Here is a 15,704-nt window from a genome sequence, read left to right as displayed (position 1 = left end):
CGAATCTAGAAGTCAATTGGCAAGAGTTGACATCACACTAGTGAGTCCTCCAATGCACAAAGATGGCATTATTCCATTTGTTGGGCCTTCTTTAATTTCTCTCATCAGTGTTTCATACATTTCATAGAAAGACTTTGCACATGTCATTGAACTTATTAATAGGTATTTTATTTCTTTGCTGTCCATTCCATCTAGGTTGTCAAATTTATTGGCTTTACATCATCAGAGTATTCCTTTACTTTGCTTTTGGTATCTGTAGGATCTGCAGTGATGTTCTCTCTTTTCTCCTGATATTGGTAATTTGAACTTTTTCTTACTAGCCAGTCTAGGCAGGGGGTTGTCAATTTTATCGATGTTTTCGAAGACCCTACTCTGGTTTCATTGATTTTTTTTCCCTACTGTTTTCTGTTTCACTGATTTCTGCTCTTACTATTTTCTTCTTACTACTTACTTTAGATTTAATTAGATTTTATATTCCTAGTTCAGATCTTTTATTGTAACCCTTTGTTATTTTTAATGTAAGCATTTAAAGCTATACATTTTTTCTGTAAGCACACTTTGGCTCACTACAAATTTTGACACAGTGTGTTTTCATTATCTTTGTTGTAATCTTTTCTAATTTCCTTTATGATTTCTGCTTTGACCCATGAGTTATTTAGAAATGTTACTAAATTTTGAAATATTTGGAGTTTTTCCTATACTTGTTTGTTCGTGATTTATTTATTTATTTTAAAGATTTGTTTATTTTAGAGAGGAGAAGGCACGAGCAGGAGGGGCAGAAGGAAAGGGAGAGAGAATCTCAAGCAGACTCTGTGCGCAAAGCCCAACATGGAGCTTGATCTCATGATCCTGAGATCATGACCTGAGCTGAAACCAAGAGCTGGATGCTTAACCAACTGCACCATCCAGGCACCCCATTCATGATTTCTAATTTAATTTCACCATGATCCTAGAATATAGGATTTCAGACCTTTGAAACGTATTGAGTTTTTATTGTCCAGAGTATAGTTGTCTGGGTAAACCTCCCATGAATGCTTAAAAATAATGTGCATTTTGCTGCTACTGTATAGTGTCAAGAGCACTCTATGAAAAGTGCACACACGGGTTGTGTCTTCCCACAGTGTCAGCTTTATTCAGTCATAAAGCAGGTTCATAAAGGAGGTTCGGGATTCCAAACTCAATGACATTTCACCATGTGATTAACTTGGCTTCTTAGGTGTCACACAAACCAAAGCACAAGACAAGCCACACAACAAATGAGATAGAACGGGGGGTAGGACATTAACAAACCAAACGTGAAGTCAGTCTGTGAGCGCACGGTCGAGATGTGGCCTTGGTTCAGTCCAGGTTAGCTCCCAGCACTTATTGCTTATCATGTTCAAGCAGCGGGTGAAGGATCTCTGTTCTGTTCAGCGACCAATCATACAGAACCTTCGGCAGCAGCTGCCTTTTTGGAAGTGGTCAGGCATAAGGGAGTCCGTATCTGAGGAGTTTGACAGTTTGTGGCAAAAATCCTCCCTTTTAAAAGGGATTTTATCAGTCTTGGGCCTTCGTAGATGGACATCCTCTGTTTCTGCTGGCTGTCAGTTCTGAGGGTGACATCGGCTGGTGCTGGTCTCAGTGGTATCTGGTCTCAGCTGCCAGGCCCTTAGCTGCTCTTGTCACTGTTGGACACGGGCCACTGCTTGACATGAGTGACTCCATCTTGTTCTCTACAGAAGAGTTTTTAAATAGTTAAGTCAAGAGCATTGTCAGAGTGGGTCAGATCTGGATCTTTGAAAAGTTTTTGTTCTTTCTATCATTAATGGAATGTTGAGATCTTGAACTATGATTGTGCATTTGTTTCTTACTCCTTTTAGTTTCTGTGAGTTTTTGCTTCTGTTTTTAAGCTCTGTTACTTTGTGCATGCCCATTTGGGATTGTTATATTCTCTTGATAAATGGACTCTTGTTGTCATGAACTCTCTCTCCTATTTCTGTTAATGCTACTTGGCTTGAAGTTTACTTTGTCTGATGTTATTAAAGCTGCTCCATCTTTCTTAGAACAGCTGTTTGCATGGTATTTTTTCCTATAATTTTACTTTTAACTTACCTGTGCCTTTATATTTTCAGTTGTGTCTTCTGTAAACAGGATGCAGTTGGGTCTTGCTTTTTTAGCCAATGTTACAGTTTATCCCTTTTATTTATTTTGTTTTTTTTAAGATTTTATTTATTTATTTTGAGAGAGAGAGAGAGAGAAACAGGGATAGCGACTGAGATAGCATAGTGGGGAGGAGAGGGAGAAGCAGGCTCCCTCTCAGCAGGGCTTGATCCCAGGACTCCGGGATCATGACCTGAGCTGAAGGCAGTCACTCAACTGACTGAGCCACCCTTGCGCCCCTAGTTTCTTCCTTTTCATTGAAGTGTTTATACATTTGGATTTAATGTAATTAGATGGGGTTTAATACTATCATCTTGTTATTTGTCCTATTGGTTATTTATTTATTTTTTGGTCTTTTCTGCCTTTTGGGGGCTTAAGTATTTTTTTAATATTCTATTTTATTTACTTTATTTATTTATTTATTTATTTAATTTTTAAAGATTTCTATTTATTTACCCATGACAGGCACACACACAGAGAGAGAGGCAGAGACAGGCAGAGGGAGAAGCAGGCTCCCTGCAGGGAGCCCGATGGAGGACTTGATCCCAGGTCTCCAGGATCATGCCCTGGGCTGAAGGTGGCACTAAACCACTGAGCCACTCAGGCTGCCCCTTTATTTCATTTTTAATGAAATCTTGGCATTTTTATTTTTGTGGTTTTTCTAGGGATTACAATATGTATCTTCCATTTATCAGTCTACTATGAATTATTATTTTACCACTTTCTGAAGAATACTTGTACAAGCATACTTTCACTTACTTATTCCTTGTCCTTTGTGATACTATTGTTGTACACTTTAATTCTACATATTTTTTAATTTTTTAAAAAGATTTTATTTATTTATTCATGACAGACACAGAGAGAGAGGAAGAGACATAGGCAGAGGAAGAAGCAGACTCACCTCAGGGATCCTGATGCGGGACTTGATCCCTGAACCCCAGGATCACACCCTGAGCTGAAAGCCGAGCTTAACCACTGAGCTGTCCATGCATCCCTAATTCTACATATTTTATAAACCTCACAATTCATTGATGTTAACCTTGCTCTGAGTGTTCAAGTTATCTCTTAAAGAAATTAAGCAACAATTTCTAGAATTACTTATCAACCTATTTTCTATTTTTAGAGCTCTTCATTCCTTCATGTGAATCTGAGTTTGTCTTCCTGAAAAACTTCCTTTAACGTTTCTTTTTTTTTTTAAGATTTATTTATTTATGATAGACATAGAGAAAGAGAGAGAGAGAGAGAGAGAGAGAGAGAGAGAGAGAGAGGCAGAGACACAGGAGGAGGGAGAAGCAGGCTCCATGCTGGGAGCCTGATGTGGGACTCGATTCTGGGATTCCAGGATCGTGCCCTGGACCAAAGGCAGGCACTAAACTGCTGAGCCACCCAGGGATCCCCGTTTTTTTTTTTTTTTTTTTTTTTTAATAGGGAGAGTGCATGTGAGCAGGGTCAGGGAAGGGAAGGGGGAGAAGGGGAGAGAGAATCTTAAGCAGGCTCTGTGTCCAGTGTGGAGCCCAACAAGGGGCTTGATCTCAGGACCTGGAGATCATGACCTTAGCTGAAATCAAGAGTCGGACACCTAACCAACTGAATCACCCAGGCGCTCCTAACATTTCTTTTTAATGCAGGTCTACTGGTTGCTCCATAAGCAACTCGGGTAGGAGGGCAAATGCCCATGTTCATCATCTGTTCATTAATATATAGCTAGTGCCTAAGGGACAACTGGCATCCAGCCTGGCTGTGGGAGATGGGGCTGGTATAGCTGAGCCTTGCTTCCTGATAAATGGCAGAGGTTCCAAGGTAGGCCAAGTCTGTCTTCGATTTTTCCAGTTACTAAGTTACCTCTGAGCCCTACTCTGAGGGCTACTCTGAGCCCTACTCTGAGGATGGTAGGTGGGTACATGGTCAGTTTCTTCTGGGTAAAGGCTGAGAGCTGTCCATGTGGATGCAGGGTCCTCCATAGATGGCAGGCATGGGAAGGGTACTTTCCTAACCACCTCCTTGCTGTGTCCCTACAGCTTACTCAGACATGGGGATGCATGTTTCCTGCCAGAAGATTGCCCATGTACTTGGAAAGGGAAGGAATATTTCCCTGGGGACCAGGTCATGTCTCCCTGCCATACCTGGTAAGTACCTGGAAGTACCATTCAGGCTCTACTTTTTGCTGGGGATGAGGATGGATATGAGAAGCATGAATGTGAGCACAGACTAGCATTTCCCTTTCCAGCATGTTCGTGCCCGTATTATGTGTTTGTGTGTCACACAGGGATGTGTGTATATATACAAGTGTATGCATAGGTAGATATTTGGGGGATGCCTTATAAATGTTTACACAAATGTGATTTTGTGACCTCCAGGCTACTGTTGGAGGTTGATGGTGTTTGTGACCCCCTAGCCCAAAGGGCGCATAGTGGGTGCTCTATAGGCCATGGCTCTGCTGGGGATATTCAGAGTATGTGGGAGTGTGCCCTGTGAGCTGGTCTGGGCACCTGTGTTTCAGTGTGTGCCAGCAGGGCTCGTTCCAGTGCTCTCTCCACCCCTGTGCTTCCACCTGTACGGCCTATGGTGACCGGCATTACCGCACATTTGATGGGCTCCCATTTGACTTTGTGGGGACATGCAAAGTGCACCTGGTCAAGGTGAGTGCTTGGATGTGTCTGCCCAGCTGGCTGTATGGGTACCCAGGGCGGCTGAAGCTGAGGACCTGTCAGGCATGATGATGTTCCAGACTCTAGTCTGATGCATAATTGGGTGGGTGGAAGGATCTAAGCTATCTAGAGCCTGAAAGAAGTGCTGAGGAGCAGGCTCCACTAGACAGAGCTCACAGTCACATAATATCCCACTGCCTGTCCACTCACCAGTATAGCCTTGTCCCACGGGGTCCCAATGGTTCTCCTGTCTGTAACAAGAACTAATGTTTTTTTGAGCTTTTATTGTGTGCCTGGTGGTCTGCTGAGCCAATTTCATGGATTATTTCACTTAATTCTCACAGCAACCTTATGAAGTAGAGTTTATTGACCTCACGTTATACATGCAACAACTTAAGGCTTAGGGAAGTTAGGTGTCTTGCCCAAGGTCACACCACCAGGCAGTGGCAGAGCTGCTGTCAGGGTTTGAACCAAGAAATCTGACGGGAAATTTGGTGTGCTAAAGCTGTCAGCTCCTGTGAAGGAAAAGGGATGGTGATGTGGGGTGGGAGGCATAGTATAGGCAGGATCCTCTCCAGGAGGAGAAAAAGGTTACCAAGAGGGCAGGTGGGAGAGTGTCAGAGACATGCCCAGGGGACCTGGATTTTGCTACAGGCCTGTCTCATTATATAATAGTAAGAGTAATAATAATGATGAACCTTTTATAGAATGAGTCCCATCTATGGGGCAGGCATCATATGGGGGTCTTTCACATAACCCGAAGACACAGATAATTGACTCTATTTTAACTATTAAATTTCAAAGGTAATGTGTGATCTTCATTGACATTTAAAACAACGTAGAAACATATATTAAAAATAAATATTTCCCTTCACAGCTCTTCTGTTCCCATTCCCTGCTCACAACAGTTAGGTGTGAATCCTGCAAGGTCATCTTCCATGAGACAGATACACGCACGCACACACATGCACTTTGTTTATATGGTTAAGATTCTATAATTTGTTTTATTCGCTTAATACGATATACCTTAGTCTTTATACAATCAGTACATGCTGCTTTCTTCTTTCTGTAAAATTCTGCAGAGAGGACATTCTCTAGTTTGTTTTATTATCCACCCCCCCTTTGCCAGACACTTCGGTTGTTGCTGAAATTTAAATGCTCAGTGAATACTTTTGTGAATGTATCTCTAGATTCTTAGAAGTGGAATTGCTATAAAAAGTTGTATACACATAAAATGTTACCCAGTGCTTGCGATTTGCCCTCTAAAAAGGCTTACACTACCATCACCATGTATCTAAGACAGTGCCTCTACCCCCTGTCAGCACAAGTCATCCCTACTATACATCCATCTATTCATCCATTCATCCATCCTCCATCCAGTACTTTTTGGAGAGTGACTACACGCATTAGGTACTAGGCCCCCAACAATGAAATTGAGCTTCAGAGAGCTGATATAAGTTGCCCAAAGTCACACAGCTAATAGGAAGTATAAGTGGATTGAAAAGCACCTCAGAGTTCATGTCCCACTACCTCTGTGCCTGGCAGCAGACTCTTTTCTCCCCCTGGCTTTACTGAACTAACTGATTTTCTCCTCAGAGCACTTCGGATTTCAGTTTCTCTGTGATTGTAGAGAATGTAGACTGCTACAGCTCTGGCATCATCTGTAGGAAGTTTATTTCCATCAACGTTGGAAACTCACTCCTTATCTTTGATGACGACTCAGGAAGTCCTGTAAGGCCTGGTTCTGGTTCAGGCTGTACAGAGAGTTTGTATGTTAACAGAGGCTGGAGGGGGAGGGGGAAGAGGGCTGAGGACCCGGTTCCTTGGAGAAGGGCCAGATTCCTTGGAGCTATTGAGTCAGCAGCCCAGATTGAACTCCTTGGTCAGAGTCAAGAGCATAGAAGTCAGTGTCAGGATGTGAGGGGGGTGTGAGTTCCTGGGGCTGGGCGGCTGACCCTGGTGTTGGAGGACACTCAGGCCTCAGGAATGCCCATCGCTGTCCGTCTAGAGTCCTGAGAGCTTCCTGGATGAGAAGCAGGAGGTCCACACGTGGCAAGCAGGGTTTTTCACGCTGGTTCATTTCCCAAGGGAGCACATCACCCTCTTGTGGGACCAGAGAACCACAGTGCACATCCAGGCTGGGCCACAGTGGCAGGTACTTGCCTGAGCAGTGACCCTGCCAGTGCCCTGTACTCCTGCCTGGGGCTGATCCAGGCCACTGGGCATCCTCGCACCAGCTGTACCCTCACCAAGGACCCTGGAGTACCATGCCTCCTGTCCTGTCTGCCCCCATCCCACTCTATGCCTTTCTCCTCTGACTCCTCTCCTATCCTCTTTATACTGTGACTCCAGAAATTGCTTCTGAGTCAATGACAGACTCCTGGGGTCATGGCAACTCCTCTGCCAGTGGTTGGTCATTCTGGGTGTTCCTGTAGGTGACTGCAATGTCCTCTCTTCCTCCAGGGCCAGCTGGCGGGACTCTGTGGGAACTTTGACTTAAAAACCATCAATGAGATGAGGACTCCGGAGAATTTAGAGCTAACTAACCCCCAGGAGTTTGGCGGCAGCTGGGCTGCAGTTGAGGTAAAGCCTCCCTCGGCTGGCTTGCTCCCTCACTCAAGTGGGCCCTGGCCAGCACTGGGGGTACCTGGCCCCAGGTCAGAGGTACTGGTGTGAGACTGCTCCGGCCATTGTTCTCTCAGCCTCTAACCTGGCGTCCTCAGCCTTAGACTTTGTCCTGTGGCCTGAGGACACACCACCCCTCTCACAAATCAGGCTGCACATGTGCCCTGGGTCAAGCCTTTGTGGGAGGGTGGGGGCTGAAGAGGAGATGAAGTTTTTGTCCTAGGAGAGATGACCACCTACCTACTAGGGAAGATAAGGCTTGTTGAAATATGACCATCTGGACCATCTCTGTGCCCCCAGTGCCGGGCACTAGGTCTGGTCCAGAGGAGAGTCCAAGAGAGACCCATGTGGGCTGAGGCAATCAGAGAAGACTTCCTGAAGGAGGTGGGAGTAGACTGGTGTTTGAAGGATAGGCCGTGTTTGGAAAGATGAATGTGTCAAAGAGAAGGCCTCTGAGAAGGAGGACAGCTTCAGCAGAGGCAGAAATGAGGAGGGTACCCCTGGGTTTTGGGAGATGGCTGAGGCCCCCAAATTGTGAGCTATGGCAGGTGAGACAGCACTGAATGAATTGAGAGCTGGAGACCTAGGTTCTTGTCTTGGGTCATCCAGTGACTTGCTGGGTGACCTTGAGTAAGCTCCTTCTCTCTGTGGTCCTCTGTGAAGAAGCTGTGCCAGGAGAGGGACGGTGACTGGATTTAATCTCTAGTGACAACTCTGATGTGTCAGAAGAGGCAGACTGGGAAGCTGTGCTGAGAAATATCTAAGACTTGTGTCAGGCTCAGCTAGAAGGAGAACTGTGATTGATTAGTTATGTCTGCTATGGGGATAGCAGCAGAGAGTAGTGATGTGAGGGTTACATATTTGCCTTTCCTGGGCTGAGTCATCTTGGGTCCCTCATTCTCTGTTGAGGAGTAGACCATGATGAGCTTATGTAGACTGGGCACAGGGGACAGTCATGGCTTGAAGCCCGTGTAATCCTCAGATAGACAGGGCTGCTCTTGCAGCCTCAGAAGAGTGTGCTCTCGCCCACCCCCATTTTAGAGAAGCAGAGAGGATGACTAACCTTTACTGCTCTCCTCGTCTGCTTCCTTTCTGCTGTTCCTCTCTCTATAATCCTGTTGGCATATCCTGGGGGGCTCTGGCGAGCATGCAGGACTGATAAAGGAGGCTCAGCAGACATTGGGGGCAGTCTGTATTAGCTATTAGTCATAGATTCTCTGCTTGGGGTATCGCAGGCTCAACCAAGGTGTCAGCCAGGGCTGGGCTCTCATCTGGAGCTTCAACTGGGGAGGTATCTCCTTCCCCACCTACTTGTGTGTTTGTCAGCAGCATTCAGTTCCTTGCAACCATAGAACTGAGAACGTCAGTGTTTTTTGCTAACTGTTGGCCAGAGAGGACCCTCGGCTCCTAGAGACCACTCTCCATTCCTACCATGTGAGACCCCCCCCTGCATGGCTGCTTGCTTCCTCAACAGCCAGCAGGGGAGAGACTCCAGGGAGATGGGTCTGCCATCCATGTAGCATAAAAATGCAATCGCATACACATAGCCGTATCTATGGGATCACCTTTGCCTTCTTTTGTGAGTTTGAAGCAAGTTGTAGGCCCTTCCCACACGCTAGGGGCAGGGATTATACAGGGATTTGAACCTCGGGAGTTGGGGGAAGTAGGGGCCACTCCAAGAGTCTGTCCACTCCACCAGGCAACAGGCATTGTGGGCGTAAAGAGATCAACAGCCCTGCCTTTGCCTCTCAGTGCCCAGACACCCTTGACCCCTGGGACACGTGTGTCCTGAATCCTCTCCGGGAACCATTTGCCAGAAAAGAGTGCAGCATCCTGCTCAGCGAGGTGTTTGAGACCTGCCACCCTGTGGTGAGTGGACCCCAGCCTCTGCCCTCCTGAGCCCCTCCCCACCTTCCTGGGATCCTTCTGTTCTTCGACTGCAACTGCTCCCCTGCTGGTGCCTGGGAGAGGCACCTCAGGTCTAGAAAGCAGACCCACCTCTGCCAATCCCCTGCCTCCAGCCTGCTCAGATGAGCCCATCCTGTTCCCCCAGATGACCCAGGACAGACAGCCAAGGACAGACAGCCAGACAAACAGCTTCCATGCCTTTTCTAAACCGACCTCAGTCTGGCTCTTCCTCCTGATGAGGAAGTTCTCCTCAACTGTGGCATCGGCCTGCTGCTGGTTCTGCCCTCAGTGGCGACAGAGGGGGGCTGGTGCTTAGCTCTGCATGGCACCCCCAGGGCCTTGAGGGCTCTGTTGGCCTGGTCCTGGCGGGGAGTTCCTGCCCGCCCCCCTCCTTCTGTTTCTCAGCCACACCCTTAGCCTCTGGATCCAGTAGCATAGGGGAGGAAGGGGAGAGCTTGGTTCTCAGAGGTCGGGTCTGCCTGGACCATGGAGTTGATTCCGTCTGAGCCGGCCACCTGTTTGTCCCCACCCCACCCTGGCAGCTCACTCACTCTGGCCTGTGGTCCTTTCATGTTTATGCTGCTCCCTGATGCTAGGGGGCGTCAGCTGAGAAGCCAAAGGGCTAACCTTCAGGAGCCTTCCTCTGATCTCCCCCAGGTTGATGTCACTTGGTTTTACTCAAACTGCTTGACGGACACGTGTGGCTGCAGCCGGGGCGGTGACTGTGAGTGTTTCTGTGCCAGCGTGTCTGCCTATGCCCACCAGTGCTGCCAGCATGGGGTGGCTGTGGACTGGCGGACCCCGCGCCTCTGCCGTGAGTATCCAGACCAGTCGCGCAAGGTGGGGAGTGGGAGCCCCTCTGTGGGCAGGCCTGTGGGCTGCCCTTGCTCTGACCAGCATTTATCGAGTACTTAGTATGTGCCAGGCCCCAACCGGTTTGCCCAAATCTTTCATTGAATTCTTAAAATAATACCCTGTGAAACAGGAGTTTGTTTCTGTTTTATGATTGGGAAACAGGTTAGAGAGGGAGATAAGTGCCACGCTGGAGGCCACACAGCTTAGTGGTGGAGTCAGGGCTCAACGTCAGATGGCCTGGCTGCAAACCTTTGCTCTTAGCCACTTTACCAGAGGAGTCAATAGCCCAGACCTTTCAGACCCACAGCTGCCATTTAAAAGCTACATGGCCTCCAACAAGTCACCCAGCCTCTCTGGGGCTGTTTTCTCATCTGAAAAGTAGGAATAGACCTGCCCCACCAGGTATATTGTGAGGATCAAAAGGGATAGTGAATTAAAAGCCCTGTGTCAGCTAAGACACACAGGTCCCATCAGCCTGCTGCTGGTTCTGCCCTCAGTGACATCGGTTTATATGGAGCAGTGGTGGTCTGCATATGCTTTGGGTTGCAAGCTCAAAGTCTTGAGTGTCTTGCGTGTCAAGACACTCAAGTGTCTTGAGTGCCCTCAAGACATCGGTTTATATGGAGCAGTGGTGGTCTGCATATGCTTTGGGTTGCAAGCTCCATCCAGTAAAAATATTTCTAGCATGCATGCATACACATACATAGATACATATACATACATATATATATATATACATATACACACATTAGTATTAGTATAAGTGTATCATAAAGGAAATACAAAATTAAATATTAAAAATGAAATAAAATATATAGCAAGTTATATTACTAATTAACTTATTGTTGTTTATTTGTTCTGGCACACCAATGATCTCCCTGGTGCAAGCATGCCTCGCTTTGGGGGGCAGTGGTTATGACACAGGCTCTGGGGCCAGACTATCTGGGTTCAGGCCCTAGCCCCAACCCAGCAGGGTGACCTGGGGCATGTTCTTCACACTCTCATACTTCAGGGTTAGGGGAACTGTACCTACCTTGCAGGGTGCTGTGAGATTTCAATGAGTGAGCACATGTAAAGCACTTGGCACAGTGCTCTATGCTCTTGCTTGAGGTTGCTGTCGTTTCTTGTGGGGACACAGGTGCTGGCATGTCCTGAGCCCTGAGAGCCCCAGGCAGGCTGACCCTAGGAAGAAGATAGAGCAGAATCTGCCTCTGGCCTCCCTTTCCTCCACCCTATTTCCTCTAAGACCCTTCCAGTCCAGATGCTCTATGGTCACGCTCTGTGGCCCTCCCTCTGTTTCTCAGATAAGATTCCTTCATGAAGGAGAAGGGAGCGCAGATTTACCGAGGATCTGACGCATATCAGGCCCTGTGCTTTCTGTGCATTAGCTCATTAATATTCAGGACTAGGAACACCTCACCTAGGGCACAAGATTTAAGGGAGCACCAAAAACTCAATAGTGGAGATAGATCACATTTTAAGGTAACATTTTTTAAAAGTCAAACTTAATGCAAAAATATCTTTGGCTTTGATGAACAGAATATCAAAGTTTTAGGTAATGACAGGATCAATGGTATTGATTTTCCCTTTTGCTTCAGGATCCAGTGTGGCTCGGCGCTATGATCGATCTTGTCCTTATTTTAAATTTTTGATATTTTGTTCATCATAGATATTTTGCATTAATTTAAAAATTAAAACAGTGTATTAAAATATTATATATCTTAATTGTTGGGATTTTTGATGCCTCCTTACATTTTGCACACAAGGTGGATTCTTGTTTACTCTAGCCCAGGACTCACAAATCTGTGGGGTAGATGCAACTGGTGGTCCCATATTATAGAAAAGGGCACTGAATTTCAGAGAGGTTGGTAACTTGCCCCAGTATGCACAGTTGAAGAGTGAAAGAGATGGAGTTTGAACTCAGGTCTGTGAGTTCAGGGCTACCTCCCACTGACCTGGTGGTACACACTTGATACCAGAGACTCCAAGATCTAAATTTAGAATTCATTTGAGTCAGCAAATGAAGAGAAGTGATCACTTTTCCATAGCCACATGGTGGGTCAATCTCAGTGCTTGTGTTCTTTCTAGAGGTCAGCGCCAAATGCAAAGAGATAGTATTGATCATGGGATTTGGGGTATGGGGTGGAGTTGGTGGCTGTGTTTAGACCATGCCTATGAGTGAGGGAGGATCCTCCTCAGCCTTTATCTGTGGTCTGCCCACTGGCTCCTGGTGGCCTTGCTTCTGGCTCTAGGTGCCCCTGCCAAGTACCTAGTTTGCCCCAGTTTGAAAGAATCCATGGCTGAGACGCCTGGGCATCAGGCTGCGGTGCTGGGCCAGGCCACTAGAGGGTGCACTGAGCACACACTTGGAGGAGCTTGTCACATCCTGCTGGAAACTACACCCAGAGGCCTGAAAGAGCCTTGGGTCCTGGAGCTCCTGGTTCCCTTACACCCAAGGTTCTTGAAATACCAGCTTCTACCTTGTGCTTGCATTCTCCAGGACCTGCTGTAACATTTGTGATTGGAGTTTCTGCTCCTTGACTCTAACCTTACCCTTTGGAGCCACACAAAATGCCAAAATGCACCATTCTGTCCAACATCCATTCACTCATTCACCCATTCACTTTCATTCACTCGATACATGCTGAGTGCCTACTCCAGGCCAGGCTTCGAGCTTTGTGCTGGGGGCACAGAGAGGAGCCACAGTATCTCCTACACCTTAAGATATCCGAATCAAATGACCATGCCTAAATCTTGGAGTTTGGGAGGCAGGCCAGATCTGGGACAGCTGGGGTGCTAGGGGCCTTGGCTCTGCCCATCTGTCCCAGGCTTCTCAAGAAGTCTTGTTCTCTCTCTTTCAGCATATGATTGTGACTTCTTTAACAAAGGTAAGACCATCCTCCCCAAGTGGAGCCTGGGGGGCTGAGATACTGCTAGCCCTGCCCTGATGCCATAACAGCATCAACCATCCTAAGACGCTGCTGGCCCTGGAAGAGCTGTGACATGGTGCAAGGAGGGATCCCACCATGCAGAGAGGACCCACACAGTGCAGAGGCCAGGGATGCCCCGGAACTCTGTCTTTAGAAGCTCCTGCAGCACCTCTGTAGAATCTAGGCCAGGCCAGCTTCTTGGGAGTTGTTTTTACCCAGGGCAGCTTCACCAGGAAGTAAAAACCCCATTTGCACCTAAAAACTCTAGCTCATTAGGCTCATGGAATATTGTCTTAAATCTCCTGAACTTTTGAGTGGCAAAGGCAAATGCAAGCTGCTCTTTCTGCGGATGGCTGGGGCAAAACCTATAGCTTGGCTCAGCCTGTCAGATTCATCTTCAAATTTAGCCAAAGTCACAGGGTACCAGGATATGCTCCAACTTCTGCATTAGCTAGGGTGAAAGCACAGGTCACGACTAAAGACCTGAGGGAGGCTAATGTCCAGCGTTAGAGCTCATTATTCATTTTAATCACTAGGGTCATAGGCAATAGGGTGGGAAGTCAGATCTTGGCAGAATTAGATGCTCATCAGGTCCTTGGTACCATTCACCTTTGACTTCTGAGCCCTGCTCCCCATCCCCTTCCAAGTACCATGCCAGGAGCAGGCCTTTGTGCGTTTAGGCCCAAGGCTTTGTTCTTAGTTACCTGCATTATCAGATTTGGGGTTGAGGATTGTCCCACCGGCAGAGAGTATAGCAGGTGAAATATAGTGGGGGACAGACTAGAGGCCTGGATGCCAGTTAGGGGGTCTGCAAGATGAGAGCTGGACCAGGGTGAAGCATGATAATTTGGTGACTACAGACCCTCCAAAATGTTAGCCCCTAGGGACTACTGATGGCCAAGGGCTTCCTCCTGGCTATGAGGAAGCTTTCCTTATAGGAAAGAATCTGTAACAGGAGAATCGCAGTTGCTGGGACAGGCAAGGTCTCTCTGACATCAGGCAAGACATTTCAGCAAGACAGCTCTGAGCAGAGTTTTCTCCCTTCTGTGGCATTTTGGGTGGCAGTAACTGGCAAAGGACAAGCTGTTTCTAGCATCCTCCACCTACTCATCCACCTACCCATCCATTCCTTGCTCTGTCTTCTACCAGCATTTTCTCTGGTCTGGGCCCTTGTTGGGTGCTGGGGAATCAGTGGTCAAGAGGCCTGTCACAGGGGTGTGCTGGAGCCGGCTCACCCTGGCTCTCTAGCCATCGTTTGGTCCTAACTCCACATCCATTTGGTAGTTTGAAACTGGCCACTGCCATGCACATTCATACCATGGGAATCCACCAGTGCTTCAAACTGGGGTTTTGTTTGTTTGAGAGTTTGTTATGCATTTACCTAGCATAGCGTTGCCTGTTTCCCATCTGGTTCAGGGGACAGATGTCAGTCCACCATCGAGATCCTCATCATAAGAGCTGTGATCAGTGCGTGCCATGCTCCAAGGGCTGGTGGAGTGCAGAGGAGGAGGGATGACGTTTGTGTGTGGCGGGAGAGGGTGCAGGGAGAGCTTCGCCAAGGAGGTGACATTTGAGCTGGGCCCCAAAGGTTGAGTAGGCGTTTGCCAGGCACAAAACAGGGAGGACTAGTCTGAGTGGGCGGACAGCATGAGGAGAGGCATGAGGTGGAACACAGCATGGCTCTTTCAAGGAAGAGCCAGAGAAGTTCAAGGGTGTGGGGAGGTAGGTGGGGTTTGGGGCATGAAGGGTCCCTGGATTCAAGTTGGGCTCTTGGGTTCCATTGTGAGGGCAATGGGGAGCCATGGATGAGTCCCAGCAGCGAGTGTGGCTAGAAAGGTGACTCAGGCACCTGTGGGCAGGAAACACTGGAGGCCGGAGGCACACCAGAGGCAGGGAGGTTGGCTATAAGGCACCCATGACTCTCTGTAACCTATACCAACAACTAGGAACCCAAGAGACACAAAAATGATATATTTGAGAGAAGTAAGTAAACACTAAGGTTGAGCCAGACACTTCCCAGCTTTCATCCCTCAGGGCTTGGGTGGACAGAGACTAGGTCCAATGTTGAGTCTCAGAAGACTCACTACCCCAAATAGAGTAGTAGCTGTGGGACAGGCCCAAGGAGAGACATTTGCTGAGGTGAAGGTGGGGGTGGAACAGATATCTCCCATGGGTGGCCCCGTGCCCAGGTTTCCTGTGAAATTGTTCAGATGCTGTGCAGAGAGTCAGTCCCTTCCCATCAGGGCCTGACAGCCTGGAGTACATGTCCCTTCTTGTGGAATCAAGCTCCCTGGGGCCTGGGGTGAGGAAGGTGGCTGAGAGTAGCTCTCTAGCCTCTGTTCCCCACCGCTGGCAGGATGGGAGGTGGGCAGAGGTGCATGGGGGCAGGCCTCACGATTGGGCCCCTTCTCTCCAGCACTAGGTAAGGGTCCCTACCAACTGGCCAGTGTGGCAGCTGGCAGTGCCCTGGTAGCCAGCAAGGCAGCAGGCGGTGCCATAGTCCTAGTGAGCACAGAGGACGTGGCTCCAGGGGACATTGTGAACTTCCTGCTGACAGCTGCCCTATACAAGGCCAAGGCTCACGGTAAGGCCTACCTGC

General features: G+C 47.8%; 1 protein-coding gene across 1 annotated transcript in view; it reads left to right on the top strand.

Moving 5' to 3' along the window:
- The window catches only part of OTOG (otogelin), a 90,891-nt gene that overhangs the window by 38,970 nt on the left and 36,217 nt on the right, over positions 1 to 15,704 (top strand). Inside the window, 9 exon segments of the mRNA XM_041730653.1 lie at positions 4,158 to 4,265; positions 4,640 to 4,778; positions 6,384 to 6,518; positions 6,796 to 6,942; positions 7,251 to 7,370; positions 9,165 to 9,281; positions 9,978 to 10,134; positions 13,037 to 13,063; positions 15,522 to 15,689. Coding sequence (XP_041586587.1) covers positions 4,158 to 4,265; positions 4,640 to 4,778; positions 6,384 to 6,518; positions 6,796 to 6,942; positions 7,251 to 7,370; positions 9,165 to 9,281; positions 9,978 to 10,134; positions 13,037 to 13,063; positions 15,522 to 15,689 — 1,118 coding nt within the window.

Source organism: Vulpes lagopus, chromosome 15, assembly GCF_018345385.1.
Source record: "Vulpes lagopus strain Blue_001 chromosome 15, ASM1834538v1, whole genome shotgun sequence".
Classification (NCBI taxonomy): domain Eukaryota; kingdom Metazoa; phylum Chordata; class Mammalia; order Carnivora; family Canidae; genus Vulpes; species Vulpes lagopus.
The sequence above is the reverse complement of the archived record's forward strand: the minus strand, read 5'-3'. Positions and strand labels throughout refer to the sequence as shown.